Raw genomic sequence first — 20,722 nt, 5'->3', positions numbered from 1 at the left:
CAGCAAGGTCTGTGAAGGGTTGTTGCTATTTTTTGCCCCCCAGGCGCCTTGGCCATAAGCTGGAGGGTGTTCTGTGTGATGGAGAGTCTGACGAGGTGGTGGCGTCCACTGTGGTCAACTGCACAAAGATTGATGAAAGTGAGTGTGAGACCCGCCCTGTGTCAGCCCTGGCGTTTTCCTGGGAGGCTTCCATGCCTTTCCCAGTATCAGTCTGGCAGCACAGAGTGCTCCAAGAGTAACAGCTCCTGAGTGCCTGGACATTTGCAAACATGTTGATGAAGGGAAACAAACAAAAGATGTCCTGGGAGGACCTCTGTGTTGAGAGGGAACAAGGGAGGAGGACAAACACAGTTGTGCAAGGAAAATCTGCCTCGACAGGGTGGAAATGCTCTGAGTGGGAGGGTGGGTGCTGCTGGGAGGAGAGGTGGGTGCTGCTGGGAGGAGAGGTGGGTGCTGCTGGAAAGAAGGGTGGGTGCTGCTGGAAGGAGAGGTGGGTGCTGCATGGAAAGGTGGATACTGCTGGAAAGAAGGGTGGGTGGTGCCTCAGCCCACCACAATGAGGGTGGGACAGGAGCTTGCCCACAGTGATGCAGCAGCACACGTTGAGGTGTCCTGGGTGACTCTGGGCTGACATTTGAGAGGGATTCATTAGTGGAAAACCAAACCCTTGAACAAAGTGTGATGTCAGTGCTCATCAGTGGTTTCACTTTCTGGTCCTTCCACACAAGTTTATTTTGAGTGGCTTTGTTGGTGCAAGATGTTCCTTTACATTCCTTTCTGTGCCACTCTGGGGATTGTCCTGACTTGCTCATTCTCCCTCTGGGAAGGTGGCATCACCATCGTGCGGGAAGGCTGCATCCCAGCTGGAAAAGTGATGCAGATCTTTGAAAGGGTGAAGAACAGAGTGGTCTGAACCGAAGGAACCTTCCCTCAGCAAAGGAACAAAGTCTGCTCTCCCTAAAAACAGGAGGTGTCCCATGTTTTGCTGGAGCACATGGCCTTGGGAGAGCCATTCCTTCTCTGATCTGCTCTTACCTCCTTGGGAATGGCAGCACTTCCCCAGTTGGGGCCTCTCCTGGGACCTTTCTGCAGTGATTTGTTTTTTATCCCCAGTAAGTGCCTGGAATCTCCAGGAGAGCTGCCCAGGAGCTGATGATTTACTGCAGGAACTCCCAGAGCTCCTGTGCTTCTGAAGTGCATTGGACTGTGAACACAATGTTTGTGCATCCCCTTCCACAACACTCACATCTGTGTGGTTTAAAATTCCAAAACCCACTAAATAAATCCTCTTTTTGGAACATAAGGAGAAGGCTTTGTATTTCATTTGATCTCCACCGAGCTCTTCATCCTCCCAAACTGGCAAAGCTCCATGACAGAGGGTTTGCAGCAAGTAACTCACCCCATTCCTTCCCTGCCATCTTCCTTGCCACTCCCAGCTCATCCCAGGGCACTCAGCTCCTGGAAAATGCAAAGGAACATTCATGAGCATCCGTGGCCAAGCTGGGGGCTGCCGAGGTCTCAGAGTCATGGGCTGGCTGGGGTTGGAAGGGATCTTCAGGATTATCTCATTCCAACACCTTGCTCCTGGGCTGAGTGCTGCTGCCCCAGAGCTGTCCCCACACAAGTCCCCAGGGCTGTCCCCACCCCTGTCCCTGTGTTAGGCGCTGTGGAGGCGCAGAAGTTTCTGCCAAGAGCAGAAAACAAAACCTTCCTCTCTCCCAAAGCAAACAAGCCCCAGGGGGAGCCAGGGATGAGGGAATCCAATCACTAAAGTCAAACCTCAACAAAGGAAACAATGAGTTAGACCCAAAGGCTTCAAAACACTGCGAGGTGCGTGACAGATTGGAGGTTTTCTGGAGTGTTTTTCCCATCCTGGAGGCAGTGTCCAAGTGGGAGACCTCTGCCAGTTCCCTGTCGTTGTTCCCTCTCCTCCCTCCTGCTCTGGGCAGGGAGGTCATTCCCCTGGCACAGCCACAGTCCCACCTCCCACGGGACAAGACCCTTCCCTTCTCTTGCTCCTTATCATTGTTTTGGAGCATCTTGCTCATGGAATTCTCCCTCAGGCCACATCCCACCTGTTCACCTGATGCTGCTGTGGGAGCTGGGCAGGAAAATCCGGGAGCCCTGGGGCTGGATTCCTCCTGCTGCTGTGGGAGTTGGGCAGGAATATCTGGGAGCCCTGGGGCTGGATTCCACCCAGGCCTCATTTCTGACATGTCAACACCAACTCCAGCCCGAGGTGCTCGCTTGCTTTGGCGCTGCCGTTGTTGTCCAGCTGGTGCTGCCGTCCCATGTGCACTCAGAAGTCGCCATAAATAGCAGCTCTTGCTCCTTCTCCAGGTCACAGATGTTGTTTCATCCCAGCAGCTCCCCAAAGTCCTGGTCAGAGATCCTTGGCAGCCGTTCCTGGGATGGAACACAGGCTCCCCTTCACCCCGCAGCCTCCTGACCCTGAAGCCTGCTCGGGCACAGCTGGGCATTCCCAGCCTCCTGTGGTTTCCCAGCCCGTGCCAGCATCTGGAAGTGGAAGTTAGTCAAGCTCTCCTCCCTGCACATGCCTTAGGACAGCCCAACAACCTGGGCTGGTGGAAGGGGATGAGCTTCCAGGTCCCTTCCAAGCCAAACCCTTGCACGGTTGTGTGATAAACACTTCTTCAATAAACGGATGTAGGCGCCAGCTGAGGTTCATCACCACCCAGCAGAGGCTTAACTTTAAGGCATGTGGTGAAGTCCCACAACACGGGACTCCTCTCATGTTTAAACACCTTAATGCTTGAAAAACTACTTGAACTTCCTGAGCAAGTGAGGTTTGTTAATATTGGCTATAAACTGCTGGAACAGCAGAAAAACCCCAAGAAAGTAGAAAAGGAGAAGGTCCCTTCTTGACTTGTGATCTGGGACTGTGTGAGACCATCTCCATGCTGGTGCCATGGGAGGTGGCAGCTCCAGGGAATGGTGTGGAGTTCCCCAAGTGCCCCTTCATTTTTCACACCAAACTGCCAGGATTTGGTAAAAAAATTACCTCTGGAGCTCTGCAGCAGGTAAAGGGAGCCCAGGATGTGTCAGCCCTTGAGGAAAGCTCTGGATGGGAAATCAGGGGGGATAATAGAAAGAGATTCCAACCAGACCTACGAAAAATCCAGACTTTCTGTTATAAGTGGAGCAAGATAAGAAAATGACAGGAGTTTAGGACTTCATTTCAGGGAGAACCAGGATTAGTATTTCCTTATAAAATGTATGTAAAGAGTCCCTTCCCAGCAGAGCACAAGGAAATCTGTCTGTACTTATGGGCAACTGAGCCAGGGGTGTAAAATTTTATGCAGTAATGGAGTTTTTATAATTTACTGAGTAAGGAAACAAACAAATTATGTTAGAGGAAAAAAAAAACCCAAACAGTCACCCTAGTCTGGGCTGCTCACTTTGGCACTTGCATGAGTGTTCTGGTGACTCAGGAGTAATTATGGGTCAGAGGTATTTGCTCTGCACCTGTTTTCCACCATCAGGTGATAAAGTAGAAAAAGAGGGGATTTTTAATTAACACAATAAATGGCACAATCAGTTTGTGCCAGGAACAAGTTCTCACCTCTCTTTGCTGCAAAGAAGGGAATAAATTTGATTTTTCAGTGTTGCTGCTAAATAAAGGGGAGTATTTCCTTAAAAAAAAAAAAACAAACAAACATGTTTGGGAGAATCAGATAACCCTAAAATGGTTTGGGTCAGGAGGGACTAAACCCAATCAATAACCCTTTTCCAATCCCTTCCACTGGACCAGGTCATTTGTGCCTTGCACACACAGCTGGGAATTTCTGACCAACATCATGGAGATTGTGGAGCAAAAATTTGCTGGGTTTGCTGATAAATCTCAGACAAATGGCAAAGAATTTATGTTATTGGGAAATGTATTTCACAGCATTTTATCAAAAATACTTTTTCATGGCAGTGATATACTGGAGATGCTCCATCTCTGGAAGTGTCCAAGGCCAGGTTGGATGGGGCTTGGAGCAACTTGGGAGAGTGAAAGGTGTTTCCATGGCAGGAAATAATCTTTAAATTCCCAAATATTTAAACCCAAATAATTCTGGGGTTCTTTGATTAGGTTGTTGGTTCTGTCCCTTTAGCCAAATACATGATGGAATTGGTTACTGGGCTCTGAGCAGTTCCCAGGACAAACTGGGCTGGGAAATGGCTTAGAGCCCATCCCCCAGAGGGGTGAGCAGCACCGTGCTGGGCCTCTGACACACAAACCCAGCCCAAGAACGTTGGGGCCTGGAGCAAGATCCCCATCATCACATTCCCACAATTCTTCCAAAGTAAATTCCCCAGGTCTCCACAGCCTCTGCCGGTGTTCCTGCAAGTTTAGAGGGAAACAAACACACCTCCCTTAGATCAACAACAGGAGCCCTCAATTCCTTCAGTCAGGCTCTCTAAACACAAGCGCCTTTCATCAGAGCTATTGCTGAGTTTTAACACCTCTTGTTGTGTTTTCCATTCTGCTGCACACTGGAGGAAGTTCATTCCCAATTGGGAAGGCCCAATTCCCAATGGAAACAGCAATGTCAACCAGAGTTAGGGCTAAAGGATGCAAACTTTGTCATATTTGTTCCTAAATCTCTCTTGTGGATGGTTTTAATAATTTCCACCCCTTTTCACCTTGGTGTTTGCTCCAAAGTGAGCTGAGCTCCAGTGAAATCATTTTCAGGCATGGGGACCATGTTTGGCAGAGAGGAGCAGCCCTTTGTGGGTGCAGAGACAGGGAAGGAGAGGCAGGGATGGGAGAGGAGGCTTTAGATAGCAGGGCATTATTTTATTAATTCTTTTATTAAAAGAAACACTGGTGGGAAGTGCTGGTACAAAACTGAGCATTCACATTGTCAAGGAATTAAATTGCACCAACACCCATGGCGTTGCAGGGCATCCCATGTGTGCTCCAGGAGACTGTGAAGGGAATACTGAGGAGTGACCATGGCCAGGCCTGTTCTGGGACTGAGGGACCAATGCCTGGGGAGTGGCAGCACGTTCGGGCACCACCAGGGCTCCCGTGCCTCGGAGGGGGCTCCTTTCTCAGGAAAGCAGGATTTGGCCAGCTCAGCTTCCCAGGGAACTGGATTTCCATCTCTGTCTCAGCACAGAGAACCAACTCATCCTCGTGCCTGGACTCTCTTAGGGCAGCTTTTACCAACTCATGGTTTAGTCTAAAAATAAGGAAGTCCCTCCTAGGCCAGGAGTTGGTGACACCCTTCCCAGAGCTGCCCCACATCAAGGCTGTTGCGGGCTGGTTTCAGTTCTGCCCTGCCCATACCTGTCTCCTTCCTTCTTCTTGGGCTTTTTTCACTGATTGATCAAAGAATTCTATTTGTCAGATAATTTTATGAGGCAGGAAAATGCATCTTCCTGGTGGCAGTTAGGTCACACCTCCGTGAATTTGCATTTTATCCATTTAAACGTAATTTTGTGCAGAGTAGGAAGAAAAAACAACCTGTGAAGACAGGTACACAACCAACTCTTGTTCTTCCGCCACGGATCTGGTGGGACTCACTTCCTCAACAGACAGGAGGAATTGTTCTGGGCAAAGCACGCCCAGAAATTTCAAAAATCTCCAGAATCTGTAGCACCACAGACAAGGCCACCTCAAAGGATCCACCCACTGCTGTGCAAAACCCATTTCAGTAATCCCAAAACTCCAGACTGGTTTGGGTTGGGAGGGACCTTAAAGCCCATCTCATTGAGCTCTCATGGGCAGGGACAGTTCCACTGGGCCAGGCTGCTCAGATATGAACCCCCAGAGCTGCTGTTTCATGTTAAGGTTTAGCAATGAAGAGATCTGGACAAGGCCTCCACCTTCCCTTGACTCACATCTCGGGTCTTTGAGCAAGACCTTGGAAGTGAGCAGGAGAACAGGATCACCATTAAATGGCTGTGGAAAGCCCAGCTCAGCTGTTCCTGTGGCCAAGGAGCCTGTACCCTGTCACAGACACATTTTATGAAAAATCCTTTCCTTAGGATTTTTTCTCCTGAGCAGCTGAGAGGTCTCGGGAACAAAATGTAAACATTGATTATCTGCTGCTGTGGAATGCAACAGGTGCATCTGGGATTGGCCCATGTTGGATGTTTCTAATTAATGGCCAATCACAGTCAGCTGGCTCAGACAGAGAGCCGAGCCACAAACCTTTGTTATCATTCTTTCCTTTGCTATTCTTAGCCAGCCTTCTAATGAAATCCTTTATTCTATTCTTTTAGTATAGTTTTAATGTAATATCATAAAATAATAAATCAAGCCTTCTGAAACAAGGAGTCAGATCCTCATCTCTTCCCTCATCCAAGATCCCTGTGAACACGGTCACAGTACCCCACATCCCAGCAGCCATGGAGCCATGGACTCGTTGGGGTTGGTAACCATCAGTCCAACCACCTGGACTTGGTTTCTTTTTTCACTTCCAAAACAGCAGCGAGCTTCCATGTCTGCTCCTTCCTTATCCCTTCCTCATTCCTCATTTTGCCATTTCTAATTCCCACAAGAGAATCCTGTGCTTCCAATTAGGACTCGGTTGGTTTTGCAAGGGAAGAAGGGCCTGGAGCGATTGTAGGGTTGGGAAGGAGGGGGAGAGGGGTCTGTGGAACCCCTTGGGTCATGTAGGATCTGATAACCCAGTGTGGGACAACAGGGCCCTTGGGAAGGCCGCAGGCACAGGATGCCAGAGGTGGTTTGGGGACTTTTGGGAATTTTGAGGAGATAAGGTGACGGTGGTTGGGGCAGGCTCAGTGCTGCTGATACTCACCCACCCTCTGGGATCTAAAGAACTCCTGAAAGGAAACCAGGGCATATCCTGGTCCTTTGGGAGTTTTCACTGAGTCATGCTGGGTCACTGGGTCACGCTGGAACCCACAGCGGTGGGAATGATCACCTGAATCCAGAGAGGCACGGGAGACCAAAGGAGGAAGGGGCTGTAGCACTTCAGGAATATTGGTGCTGTGTCAGGGAAGGAATTTGGGGCTGGGCATTTACTGAAACTCCTCACAAAAGGAACAAAAACACCTCACAGAAGGCCCACGTTACTTCCTGCTGGGTGGGGCACATGAAAAGTGGGCTATGAGAATGGAGGTGCTCAGATGGGGAATCCCCATGAGGAGGTGATCACCTGAGTGAACAAGGAATGCCAGTAAAGTCTCTAAATTTGGGATGGGACCATGAGAACTGCACAGAGCCAAGGCAGAGAGATGATCAGAGAATCTTCTTCTGCAGCAGGATGTGAGAACATGAGGCTCCTCAGAGGTGCCTGGGTCTTGGAGGGACCTCAGTGACTGCTCCGCACCTGCTGGGACAGATGAACCTCTCTCTCTTGGGACAACTGTCCCAACCCTGACATCCATCTCGTGGCCAGAGCAGAAGAATTTGCTGAAATTCCTGGGTTTTGCTATCTAGAACAAGATAATAACATGAGTGAGATCTCTGTGTGTTTTCCAGGAAGGAATGAAAAGTTCTCACAAGAGCTGACAATGTTGACCCTTTAACACAAGATTTTCACTCAAGGTATTTATTGGAGCTGCTGAACTGGATGTTCAGGGCAGACCTCCCCATCCAGCCCCACACAACCGCCTGCCCTGACTGCTCTGTTATCCCCTGGGATCTGCTGGCACTGGGATCATCAGTCCAACCACCTGGACTTGGTTTCTTTTTTCACTTCCAAAACAGCAGTGAGCTTCCATGTCTGCTCCTTCCTTATCGCTTCCTTATTCCTCACTTTGCCATTTCTAATTCCCACAAGAGAATCCTGTGCTTCCAATTAGGACTCGGTTGGTTTTGCAAGGGAAGAAGGGCCTGGAGCGATTGTAGGGTTGGGAAGGAGGGGGAGAGGGGTAGCACCTAAGGGAATGGAGCAGGGGAATCCAGTGATCCCATAAACCCACCAGGGTCTGCCCAAGGATGCAGCTCCCACAGACCCTTTCCTCCCTCAGCCGCAGCTGGCAGTGCCCTGCAGAAAGAGAGGATGGAAATCTTCAAATCAGAGGAAGAACACGATGGAGTCACAACTGAATTTAATTAATCCCATTGATCGTTGTTAAGTCTCAAAAACTGGATTTCCAGAAAGCTGGTTTTTCCTGCAAGATTTTGTACATAATCCATCTATTCCCTAGGGAGGTAAGTTCCCTCTGCCGTGCCACAGCAGGCACCTCCAGAAGCACCAAGAGTCACAGAGAGGGAGATGCACAGCAAAGGACAAAGTGTCCAGGGCCAGGTTGGACACTGGGGCTTGGAGCAACCTGGGATAGTGGAAGGTGTCCCTGCCATGGCAAGGGGTGGAATGAGATGAGCTTTGAGCCTCAGACAGTCTGGGATTCTGGGGTTTAACAGTTTTTTGCTTTGGTTCAGGGTCCCATTGCTGTCACCCAGCCATCTCTAAATCCCGCATTCCCTCTGGCAGGAATGTGGGGATCCCAGACCAGGGTGCTTAGCTGGGCACCACAGCTCAGCCCCTCTCAGGTGGTAAATCCCAGCTGTTCTGTGGAGCAGCTGAAAACGTGCTCCAGGATTTTGAACCATGGTGTTTCTCTGTTGTTGACAGAGCTGATTATCTGGTGATTTTGCAGGAATAACCCCGGGCTGCTGCTGGGAAAGGGAGGAGCAGCAGGAAGAACGCAACGAGGTGAGTGTGACAAGAACCCACTGCAGGCCATGTTTGCAGAAGCTGTGCCCTCAACCCTGCCAAGATCACTGGGCTTGGCTTTGATTGAAGATGACCCAACCAAGCTTTGCCTCCACCCCACACCCCATCCCAAGGCACAGGCAGACTTTGACTCTTCAGGAGAAAGAACCCAAGAGAAGAGTCATAAAACCATGGAACTGATAAGGTTGGAGAAGATCTCCAAGATCATCTCCAGCATCATCTGATGTTCCCATCCCCCCGAGCTCCCAGTTCCTGCAGGTTAGAAGTGGCCAAGGGACGTTCCTGCCCGTGTCCCAAGGCTCCTGCTGGGCTGGTGTGGCCCCAGCCGTGGTTGGCAGGCCGCCCTTCCCCTCGGAAGAGCTCTGCCCACCCTGAGCCAGGCGCACCCACCCCACGGCACGTCCTGGCCGTGGCACTGAGTCAGTTCCTGTCCCCATGGCACCGCTCTATTCTCAAAGGGTGAGCTGGCTTTTTCCTGCCACTGGAAAATACACTTCTTTTACATCCTTATTTAATCTTTTTTCCATTGACACGGATGTCTAGACTCCACAAAGGGCAGAAGGAAGGTGGGACAGCCCTTCTTCCCGGGCTGTTTCCAGCCCCAGTGGGATTGCAGAGTTGGCTGGTTCACAAAGAGCCCCATTCATGAGGTTGTTTTGTCTCCCAGGGTGACCTTTCAGGCCTAAAGATCTCCAAGACTTTGACAATGCAACCAAAATTGGTTTCAGAGGAGCCTCTTCTGGTTTCCCTCTTCCTGTGGTGGAGGTCTGAAGACCTCACACCCCCTCCTGCCCCTCTTACCCAGAACATGGGAGCAGTTCCTTCCCCTTGAGCAGGACAGAAGGCTCTATGAGGCTCTCCCTTGAGGAGCCTGGACAACCTTCTTAGACCATAACCTCCAGTTTTACTGATGAAAATACTCTTGTTGATAGCCCAAAATACACCTGATCTGTGATTTTTCAGCACATGTATCCCAATATTCATATGTTTATCTCAGCCCTTTCTGACTGGATTTCCCAATTAAAACAGCAACTTTTTTCATCTCTCCACTTCTCTTCAAAAATGTTTTGCTTCCCCTTAATGCTGGGAAACTGTGGAAATAGTAGAAATTTTTTTTTTTTTTTGCCTTGATTTAAGTGAAAGATCCCATTTAAATCCCCTTTTCCCTAAGCTGTTCCTTTCTGGTTTGCTGCTACACAGGAGAGCTGTGGGTGGGGTAAGATCATGCCTGAAATGAAACCTCTCCTTGTCTCACTTCAGCAAAGTGAGAAATGCTTCTCCCAGTGTCCCAAGACTGAAACCAACATTTTCTCTGAATAAAAACAAAAAAATATGGAGACAAAGAGGAAAAATGGATCCAGATGAAGCATTGAGTGAAGAACACCGTTTCTTGAGCCACTTTTAATTTGTGCCACACCAAAAAATCATCATTTGCAGCACAGGGCAGCAGCACCCCTGGTATATTTAAGCCAGGGCAGTTTTCCCTCACCAAAAGGCTTTGTGATGTTTCAGCACCTCTCCAAATTTCCATTCCTTATCACATTCCCTCAGATTTTGGTGTTTATGGTCTTTTTCTAGTGATTAAGGGGTGAAATTCAGCCTTGGCACTTTTGAGCTGGTACCAGGAGCTGCTGTGAGGAGTTATCTTCTCCCTCCCTCCTCTTCCCCGCCCTGGAGGTGTCACAATTTGATTTCCTCCTGTCATCCTGCTTGGATCCTGCATGGCCAGGAACATCAACATCCAGAACCCTTTGCCCCACAAGGTTTTTTCATGATTGCACAGCCCTGTGTGAGATCTGTTTATTGAAAATATTTTATTGCTTTCTAAAAATCAGTTTTAATAAACTCCAAGGAGATACAGGAAGTAGATCAGCAAAATTATTGAACACACCTAATTCTCTGAAATTTTCTCTGCAGGAAGAGAGCCAGCTCTGTGAGGACAGGTTGAGGAGACCCCATTTTGCCAGAGTTCATTGAGGTTGATCTCCTTCAACTGCACCACTTTAATCCTCAAATTCCAGCACAGCTTCAGGTGAAATCAATGATCAATGGATTGGTTTCAGCTGGAGTTTGATCAGCACCTTGCACCTGAGTCAGGTAAGAATAAGACCAGCAGTTTTTGGAGATGAAACAAGCCATAACTGCAGTGTTTGCCAAGGAAAACTCCTCATGAAGGTTTGAGACTCCTTCCCAACTCCTCCTGCTCAGCAGCCACCTCTCCACACTGCCTGTCTTTCCTAAAAAGTCCACATCCTCCCATTGCTGCACTCCAGGAGCCATCCCACCATGTCCCAGTGATGCCAGTAAGGTCATGGGTGAGCACATCTCCAACTCCTTCCCTGTACTTCAGGAACTTGCAGAGAAGCTGGAGAAGACAAATGACTGCCTGGAGTGGCTGGAATTCCTTCCTTTGATCCTATGGAATTTGCACTCTGGAGGAAATGTGCCGTGAGATAGGAAGAGTTGGGCTGTAAGGCAAGAGACCAGCTCCTGGCATCCTCAAACACATGGAGATTGCCCTCCTGAAATTCCTAACATGGGAAGGGAGGGTCTTCCCTAAAGCTCCAGCACCTTTAAGGATATAATATTGGAGTCATCCAGATGGGAATTCCACCCTGACACCGAGTGTGAAATACAGAAATGGCACCTCAGGTCATGGCTTTTCTTTGGAGTGTTGGGTTCTCCCAACAGAGGAAAGACCTCCCAAGAGGGGTCAAACACGGGTGACCTCCCTTCTGGAGAGAACACAGCAGGAGACACCCCCAGCTCCCAGCCCAGACTCTGCCAAGTCCATTGGATCCACCAGCAAAGCACCTGGACACATCTCCCCTCCTCCTTCCCCACGTGGAGTGGCACTTGGGGACACGGGTCAGGGGGCACTGGCAGTGCTGGGGGGACAGCTGGACTCAAGGACTGGAGAGCTCTTTTCCCACCTAAAGGATTCTGTGTGATTCAAGTTTCATGCAGTGTTTTTCCCCCACCAGGTAATTCTGCACCCCTTGGTCTCACTCCATGCCCCAAATCCATGGAATTCCCTCCCAGTGTCAGGGATGAAGCTCTGTCACTCTGGGCCAGCTATCACCAAAGGAAAGCTTGCTTTGGCCGTGGCTGATCTCCAGGGAAAGCTGGCAGTGTCCCTAAGGGAAGATGTTCCTGCTGGGTGCCTGGGGTCTGCCAGGCAGCACCGCACTGGGATATTTGAGCAGGGTCCATAGGAAGATGAATGAGGCACCCCTGCAGCTGGGGAGCCTCTCCCATTGCCCAATTTGGCCGAAATGGCATTTTCCAGCAGCTGCTGTCCCGCTGAGCACGGAGCTGTGGCAGTCAGAAGCGGGTGTGATGCTCGGGATCGGGATCCGGCTCCACCAAGGCAGCTCTGCCCACCCCGTTGGGCACAGCATGGCCACGACTCTGGAGCTCTTCCCAGCCTTTTGTGGGGCAAGGGCCACTGCTAGGGACCACCAGGTGTTTCTTCTGCACCTGCTCCAGGATTTGCAGCACCTGGAATGAGTAGACACAGCTGGGAGTAGGTTAGGAATTAGGGGAGAGCACTGATTTCTTCTCCAGCTGTTGAAATAATCAAACAATCATAAAATAATGGGTTGGAAGTGACCCTTAAGGGGGGCAAGGACACCTTCTACAAGATCTTCTCCCCCTGGCCAAGGACACCTTCCACAAGATCTTCTCTTTCAAGTGTCTGGCTCGGTTTTGGGATGACACAAATCATTTTTGCACTCAGAGGTCTCTGGGATGGGTGAACTTGGAGAGCCTGCCCCACAGAGGTCCATGACCTTGGATCTCAGAGCCTTTTCCATGGATGAATCAGCCCCACCTTGCCCATTCCCCAGCTCCTAAGAAGTGCTCCAGCGCTCCAGAGCAAGATCAGGACAGAAGCATGGAGCTCTGCTCTTGTCCCTCACACCAGCCTGGAATAACTCCTTGTGCTATCACAGACTTCTTGGTCTCCTTACTGAATTAGGAAGCCCCAGGCTGAAACTCATTCAAGGGAGAAAGGGAATGGAAATGAAATCCAGCTGAATTTCACCTGAGACTTGGGGATGATGCCGACTCGGAAGAATCCAATGCTCCCACTGTCAATCTTGGTGCAGTCCACCACGGTGGAGGCAATGTTCTCTGGAGAAGGCCCAGCACAAAGAACTGCATCCACCTAAAACCAGCAGATTTCCACACCAAATTCCCCTTGGAAAGGGAGAGTTTTCCTTCCCAACAGTAAATAATTCTCATCAAAGGCAATGCTGCTCCTTCCTGCCCTGCTGCAGTGACACCAGTGCTAGATTTGGAGTGAATGAACCTCAAAGCAAGGACAAGGGAGAGCTCTGTGGGGTGCAGGTCAGTAGCACAGCACAGCACAGGCAGGTTTACAGCAGTCAAAGAGCTCTGGAGAAGTCCCATCCACAAAGAAAATGTGTATGAAGTTTTGATTTTTGAGGAGTTAGAGGTGGTAGATTTGCACCACCTCTTGTTTAAAGCTGCCACGATGACACAAAATGTAAACCCCCCAGAATTCAGCAGTGAAACCCAGAGTTGAAAGGATTCACAGGTACCATCAGTCCAACCCCTGGCCCTCCACACCAACAATTCCACCCTTCCAAAGGCTCCTGGAGCTCTGGCAGCCTCGGGGCTGTGCCCACTCCCTGGGGAGCCTGGGCAGTGCCAGCACCCTCTGGGGGAAGAACCTTTCCTGATCTCCCACCTAAACAATGAAAGGCCATGACCATGGCACTTCCATGAAAGCTCTAAGTGCCAGCAATATTTTGGAGCTTGGCACCAGTTTTAGACCAGCCCCAGCCTTAGATGGGAGTCCCTGAGTTCAGGGATCGGCACCAGTTTTAGACCAGCCCCAGCCCAATGCCAGCTGGAGCCCTGGCACATCCAGGCACCAGGACTTGCTTGCCTGTAAGCAAGAATGATTTTTTTATTGCTCCCATTATCCCATGCTGGAATATGAACCCACTCACATTGCCAAGCCATAACTACAGTGTGTAAAGCAGAAGAGTTTTGGTTTCGCACCAAGACCTGTGCTTTAAACTCTTATTTCTCTTTGACACCAGCATGAGGAGCATCCATGAGATTTTTTAAGTTAGAGGCTTTCCCAGATTCCTGATACCAGCTACTGATTTGCCTTCTGGAAACAAAGTGGTTGCACTTTTCCATCCCCATCTCTTGGTTACCTTATCTCCCAGCTTGGCATACACTTGGTTGTGGTGGGTCGTGTCAGCCTCTCCTGTTGGGTTGGCTGATGTGACCACAATGGGGCCAACCTGGTGACAGAAGAACGGGAGTCAAAGCTCTGAGCAGGACTTTAGGTGCCTTGAGCTCTGAACTTCATCTGTAACTCTGAAGAGAGCTCAGTGTGGCTCACGCAGGTGAGGCACTTTTTTTGCAGGCAACCAGAGTCCCAACAAACTGCGTTAGAGTGACTAGCACTGACAAATTTGGGTTTAGTGATGATGGCCATGAAATGACATCTTGTTTTCCAGCAATAGCACTTGCCTAGACCTAGAACACTCAGGGTATCACAGCTCCTGTGGCCACCTTCTGCACCTTCTGAAGTTATTCCAGCCTCAGAGAAGTCCCTGCTTTCAACAGTGTTCTATGTTGGAAATTAAACTGTGTCTGTTAAGGGTATTCTCCTGATTTCTTGACCTGGTGGTAGCTCCTTTTCCCCTCTTTGCTGCCATAAGATCCTTCCCAGCTGCCTGCAGGCCCCAGCCCTTCTCAGAGAAGGGCTCAGGTCACCGGGGCTGAGGTGCTGTGACTCACCAGGTCGATCAGGTGTGTGGTGACAGAGCAGTCGGGAATGCGGATGGCCACACTCTGAGGGGTCCCAACGTACTTAGCAGAGTCCTTCATTCCCAGGAAATCCACCCATTCACCTGCACCAAGCAGAGTCACTCAGCACTTGGAGGTTTACATCAGCCCAAACATGATCATTGTAACGGGAATATCCCTATGGAACATGTGGTGTTGCAGGGGTTCACAGGTTTGGGAATTTCAAACCCAAAGCTCTCCAGAGAGCTTGGAATTAACAGCATTTCCTCACCTCTGGGAATGACCAAGCTAATGGGAGATGGCCAGGCAGCCTCCATGAAGTCCCAGAGGAGGGGAGTGAACAAGTGCTTGGCAGGTTCCAGCTGCTTTAGGCTGGAAATCCAGAGGGACATGGGGCGATCCTGAGCCTGGCGCTTGGACCTGGAACAAGGGAAGAAAAGGTGAGGCTGGAAGTAAGATGAGGATTTAAATTCAAGGAAAAGAAACTGCTGGAGAGGTCTAGACCTAAGAGAAGGTGTGCAGGCTCTGCCCCAGGTCACCAGTCTGGAGAAGAAGTAGGACTGTTCAACCACAGACTGTGTGGGAAGGAACTTTAATGGCTACTCCCAATCAGGAATGTCTATTTCCAAATCAAGGCTTTAACTTCTTGTGTAGTGATGGGTAAAGGTCCCAACAGCCCAAATTCTGAGGAAACCCCACCCATATGAGAGGCTCCAGTTTACACCAGAGGGGTTTTGTTGTGGCAACACATACCTCCAAGTAAGAACAATAACCCCTGCCCCGTTTGCCAGAAGTGGTTTGGGTTTCTTGTGGTGTCCAAGTTACCCAGCTCCATCAGCCTTCAGTGTCCCAGAACACAACCACAGCTCAATTCCTTCCTTTCCTCACCTGGATCTTCTCCCTCCCTTGCTGTTCCCACCGAGGCTGAGCTGCCTTGCTCTCAGTGGGTGCTGCAGCCAGCACTCAGCAGCAGCTCTGGGTTCTGGAGGCCAGCCCAGGTGCCAGCACTCACCGGTGAGCTTTCTCCACAGCATCAGGCCGGCTGCAGGCGGCCACCAGCACGTACACGGTGTCCGTGGGGATGCCACAGGTGCCACCATTCCTCAGGATATCTGTGGGCATGGGAACAGGGCACGAGCCTTGAGTGACAGGGCAGGGGTGTAATTCCCATGGCAGAACTGCCACACAGTCTCCTCTCCTCTCCTCTCCTCTCCTCTCCTCTCCTCTCCTCTCCTCTCCTCTCCTCTCCTCTCCTCTCCTCTCCTCTCCTCTCCTCTCCTCTCCTCTCCTCTCCTCTCCTCTCCTCTCCTCTCCTCTCCTCTCCTCTCCTCTCCTCTCCTCTCCCCAGCTCTGGCAGTGCATTTTCCCAAGGGGATATCTGGAATTTAGGGGAATTCTGGGCCAGAGTGGAAAGAGCAAGGACCAAGCATTGGCTCTGCTCTCTCTGTGCAAAGCTTTGGGTGATAGCCTCAGCCTGGAGGATTCCTGGGTCTCAGAGCAGATGAGGACACAGGGAAATGATGCAGGAGACACAGCAGGAGATACGCTGCCCTACTCAGCTCATGACTCCTGTAACTTGGCCCACTTTACCAAAACATCACCACATCATCCAGGTTTCCACATCAAGGCCAGGTTGGATGGGGTTTGGAGCAACCTGGTCTAGTAGAAGGTGTCCCTGCCCATGGAACAAGGTGGGCTTTAAGGTCCTTTCCACTCAAACCATTCTGTGATTCTCTGATTGGGATAATGTTCTTCTAAGAGTGTTCTGCTACAAAACCTCCCAGAATTTCCCCTCCATCCCCACATCCTGCCCTCTGTTTTCCCCTTACCTGCAATTCTCTTGACTGAGGAAGCTTTCCTGGCAGGCAGGTGAAGGCACTTGGTCGTTCCTGCCCCGACACCACTGAGCTGCACCATGGGCCTCCCCATGGGCAAGCAGCAACCCTCAAAGGTGCTGCTGGCCAGGGCAGCCAGGAAGCAGTAAAAGCTGACCAGCCCAAAGATGAGGGTGGCAGCAATGTCGTATCCAGTGGGAAGAGCATGGATGGCATCCAGCAGGAAGCTGACAGCGATGAGCATGAACGTGAGGGAGTAGAAGAACCAGGCCATGTTTAAGAAGACTGAGCAGAAGACAATGAAGCAGTTGAAGAGCATGAAGGAAATTATGCCCGTGGCTGCATGGAAGCTTCTGGCAGTGCCACAGAGGCCGCTGTACCTTGTCAGGCCCCAGATGATCCACATGACAGAGTAGAGGATGAAGGCACTGCTCTCCAGGGTTTTACCCCGAGCAAAGGCCACTGAGCCACCAAGGAGCTTCAGGACCCCACCAGCTACCACCACCCATGGAATGACCACGGTGGCAAGAGGAGCCTGGGGGTCTCCTGAGGCTGTTAGAACAAAAGAAGCCAGGACACTGCAGGCATAGGTAAGAACTTCTGCATCAGCATACTTGGAATAGCCCAGGTAGGGGTCATGAAGGTCTGGCCCCTCCCGGAGCTTCAGGAGGCTGCTGCGAGCAAGGAGGGCCTTCACAGCACCCTTCCCTGTTGGGATCTTGGCCCTGGCCCTCACATTGTACAGGTGAATCAGAGCCACCAAGGCCGAGGACACAAAGATGGCCACAGCCACACCTTGGGGGCCACCTGCAAAAAAACCCCTGGGGCTGCAAGCCAAGGCAATGCAGTAGGTGACAAAAACCAGCAAGTACAGACCATCCACAGGGCTCTGAAGGGAGAGAAAAAGAGCCAAGACAGCAAAAAGAATGGAGAAAACCACCAGGAATGGGGCTGGGAGAGACGGCTCCTCTGGCTGCCAGGCGGGGTACAGGAGGCAGTAACCTGCAGCGAATTTGAGGATGGAAGTGAAGCCAAAGGCCGTGGCCATGAGAGCGTCCATTGCACGGTAGGACAGCACACAGATGCCAATCTGGTAGGTGCCAGCTGCCCACAGCCAGGGCACATGGCCCAGGAAGAGTCTGTGGGTGACCCCCAGGAGCCTGCAGCAGAAGACACTGGCTGACAGCATGTTCAGGAGCAGCCCGGGGGCTGCAAAGGGGTTGGTGCTGCCAGCGCTGCCCCGGCCCTGCTCCTGGGCCTTCCTCTCAGAGAGATCCGTGCCAGGGAGGGCAAGGCTCCCTTTGGTCAGGAGGCGGAGGATCCTCCCCAGGGCAAAGTAGCCCCCGACCAAGCAGACGCTGAGGTGACCGCAGGCCACGGCCGAGGGCCCGAGCGAGGAGCTGCAGTGCAGGGCCACCTCGTGGGCACTGGCCAGGGACACAGCAGCGGCCACCAGGCCCAGCAGGGGCTCCCCACACAGGAAGCCCACCACGGCCAGCAGGAGCAGGGCCAGGGTGAAGGTGGCCAGGCCTGGCACCAGGGCATCGCGGGCATCCCCCGGGCCAGGCAGCGCTCCCTGCCCTGCCAGGATGAGGATCACTCCATAGCCACTCCAGAGGGCTGACAGGGTCAGGCACAGCGCCACCAGCAGCGAGGCGTTCCTGAGGCTCCTCCGGACCCCTGCGGAGCAAACGGAGACAGGGCTGTGGTTTTGGACAGGGTGTGGGAAGCAGGGGTTAGGAAAGGCGGGGAGCAGGATCACTATGGGGCAAGGATCAGCACAGGCCCTGCTTGATGATGGATTTGTCCTGGAGAAAAGGATGCTCAGGGGGACCTTATCCCACTCTACAACTACCTGGAAGGAGTTTGTAGTGAGGGGTCAGGCTCTTCTCCCAGGGAACAAGAGTCAGGACAAGAGGAAATGGCCTCAAGTAATGCCAGGGGAGGTTTAGATTGAGTATCAGGGAAAATTTCTGCTGGAAAAAGTTGTCCCAGCCTTGGCACAGCTGCCCAGGGCAGTGGTGGACTCCCCATCCCTGGAAGTGTTTAAAGACACACGGATGTGGCACTTGAGGACATGGCTTAGTGGTGACCATGGTGGTGGTGCTGGCTGATGGCTGGATTTGACAATCTTCAAGGTCTTTTCCAACCTGAACAATTCTGTGATTTGATGATTCTGTGATTTTATGCTGCTATGAGTTACAAAGAATAAATAATTCAACATTCATTCTAGAAAGTGTGGGTTTTGTCCTAGGCAGTGATTTTCTTCTCTCAGGTAAGTAGAGGCATTTACCCATGGACATTTCAATCCATGCATGCTGAAAGCACTCTCAGAAATGATGATGAATATCTCAGAAATGTGTTAAAACTCCAAGTTCCTGGTAGAGCATTTGTTTAAAACAAACATTGATTTCTTCTCTTGCCTATAGAGGGAAAATTTGCTGCGCTGACACAGAGCCATTGAATGGCTTGAGTTGGGAGAGACCTCAAAGCTCATCCCCCCCCTGCCATGGGCAAGGACACCTTCCACCATCCCAGGGTCCCTCCAAGCCTCATCCAGCCTGGCCTTGGACACTTCCAGGGATCCAGGGGCAGCCACAGCTGCTCTGGACAACACACTCCTCTGGAAGCAGGGATGACTGGCCCAGCAAGGCTGCCATGGTTTGTATCCTGTGGGCAGAGCAGAGCTGGATGTGCACAGCTGTGGGAGGGAGGTTTGGGGCTGGCCAGCCCCAGGTCTTACCTGCATAGGCCAGGAGAGCCGACACAAGCAGCAGCAGGACCCCCAGAGCCGTGCTGGGGATCAGCGGGGCCGCTCGCGCGGAGCTATAGAAACGCACGGCCAGCAGGAGAGAGCCTGTGGGACACGGGGGAAACACACAGAGCCTGTAAACCTGGCCCAAAACCAGGGGAGAATCAGGGCAGACAGAGCAGGGAACAGAGGGAAAATAACAGTGCAAGATCTGCAAATAGGAAAGCCTAAGGAGCTGGGGGACTGTGACTCGGTTTGTGCCCAAGGTCTCACTTCTTTCTGGGTGCCTGGTTTAAAAAAGTTTGGAATTAGTCACTTGAGGGTGCCCAGAGAGGTTGTGGTGCCCCATCCCATCAAGGTCAGGTTGGATACTGGGGCTTGGAGCAGTTTGGTCGAGGGGAAGGTGTCCCTGCCCATGGCAGGGGATGGAACTGGATCATCTTTAAGGTCCCTTCCAACCCAAGCCATCCTGGGAATGTATGAAAGAGTCTGAAAGTGCTCCCCTGTTGCCAGGTAAAGGTAAAAATCCATTATTCCAGTTATACAAAAAGCAGACAGACAACACACCCTGCAGCTGATCCCTCCAGCCTTGTACTGAAGGAAAACCAGCTGAAAAAATCCAGGAAGATGGAACACAAAGGAGGAGCAAGTGAAAGGGAGTGAACACAGAAAACAGAGCCATGGGGAGCAGGGCTGGAAAAGGAAAGGGGAGGAAACTGCATCCAAACCGAGATGATTTACTACAGTGACTATAAAAAAGTTTGGATTTGCTTCCCACCCAGCGTGGAACGAGTACAAAACTTCAGGCCAACCCTTGGAAGCCAACACAAATATTTTGTTGGCCGCCAAAGCAGGCGCAGAGATCTCTGGATAGAAAAGCTCACCCTAGGCAGAGAAGCCTGAGGATAAACAGCCTCCTTAGCCCCCTCGGAAAAGGAGGGTGTCCCGGAAAGCTCGTCCCAAGCCCGTGTCCCGTGCCAGGATGCCAGGAGCGGTCCCTACCTGCGGAAATGCCCAGGAGCCCGATGCAGGAATGCAGTGACTCAGCCCCGCTGTCGCCCATCCCTGCGCGCCGCAGCCCCGGCCGAGGGCTGCACTGCTGCCTCTCTTTCCTCCCATGCTCTTTATAACCAAACCATCGCCGCTGCCGCCGGTCCTCCCTGCTCTCCACCCCTTTTCCCTACAAACCTCTTCTGTTCCTGCTCCTCTCTGCAAGCGGGAGGAAATGCAAACGAAGTTCTGGCTGCAGTAAATTTGGGGCTGTGAGTCAGCGTGGGCTGCTGGTAGCTCCCTCCAGGGGCCTCTTAATTTTACTGTTGATTAACCCTTGTTCAAAAAGACACTTGAAAAATAAGGCTGAGAGTTTATTGCTGTTGCTACCTTTTTTTGCTCCTGCCAGTGAGGAAATTACACTGGTTAAAATGAAGGTTGTTGCAAGCATCCACCTTGATGAAGCAAACAAGCCCTCTGCAAGCCCAGCAGCTCCTTGGGGACCACTTGTTTCTCCTCACACTGGCCACGGGCCTGCTGTTTGTCCCTGTCTCAGCTCTGAATGCCTGGCACCAGCCCCCTGAGCTGGGCAAACCCAGGGCAGACTCAGTGCCATTCCCTTAAAGGTGACTTCTGTCCATCTGCCACTCCACATCCAGCTCCTCCAGCCATGGGGAGCCTCGCTGGCT

General features: G+C 51.4%; 1 protein-coding gene across 1 annotated transcript; it reads right to left on the bottom strand.

Annotated features, from left to right (window-relative positions):
• Positions 1-11,987: 11,987 nt before the first annotated feature.
• LOC129125984 (uncharacterized) lies at positions 11,988-20,106 on the bottom strand. Its single transcript, XM_054641693.2, has 9 exons — positions 20,046-20,106; positions 19,035-19,148; positions 16,286-17,971; positions 15,469-15,568; positions 14,728-14,876; positions 14,448-14,560; positions 13,856-13,945; positions 12,709-12,831; positions 11,988-12,164 (listed from the first exon to the last, which is right to left on the bottom strand). Exons 1-9 carry the CDS (start codon positions 20,104-20,106, stop codon positions 11,988-11,990), a joined length of 2,613 nt encoding a protein of 870 aa, XP_054497668.2.
• Between the last annotated feature and the right edge of the window lie 616 nt (positions 20,107-20,722).

The sequence above is a fragment of the Agelaius phoeniceus genome, chromosome 14, assembly GCF_051311805.1.
Source record: "Agelaius phoeniceus isolate bAgePho1 chromosome 14, bAgePho1.hap1, whole genome shotgun sequence".
NCBI classification, from domain to species: domain Eukaryota; kingdom Metazoa; phylum Chordata; class Aves; order Passeriformes; family Icteridae; genus Agelaius; species Agelaius phoeniceus.
This window is presented reverse-complemented; position numbering and strand designations above follow the sequence as displayed.

What these genes read in the sequence shown, in the direction of transcription:
- LOC129125984 (XM_054641693.2), bottom strand. Translation starts at nt 20,106, where the DNA reads ATGGGCGACAGCGGGGCTGAGTCACTGCATTCCTGCATCGGGCTCCTG. An exon ending in ATGCCAAGCTGGGAGATAAG is followed by an intron (nt 12,832 to 13,855) that starts GTAACCAAGAGA and finishes TGCTGGTTTTAG; the next exon opens with GTGGATGCAGTTCTTTGTGC. An exon ending in GCATCATCCCCAAGTCTCAG is followed by an intron (nt 12,165 to 12,708) that starts GTGAAATTCAGC and finishes TACTCATTCCAG; the next exon opens with GTGCTGCAAATCCTGGAGCA.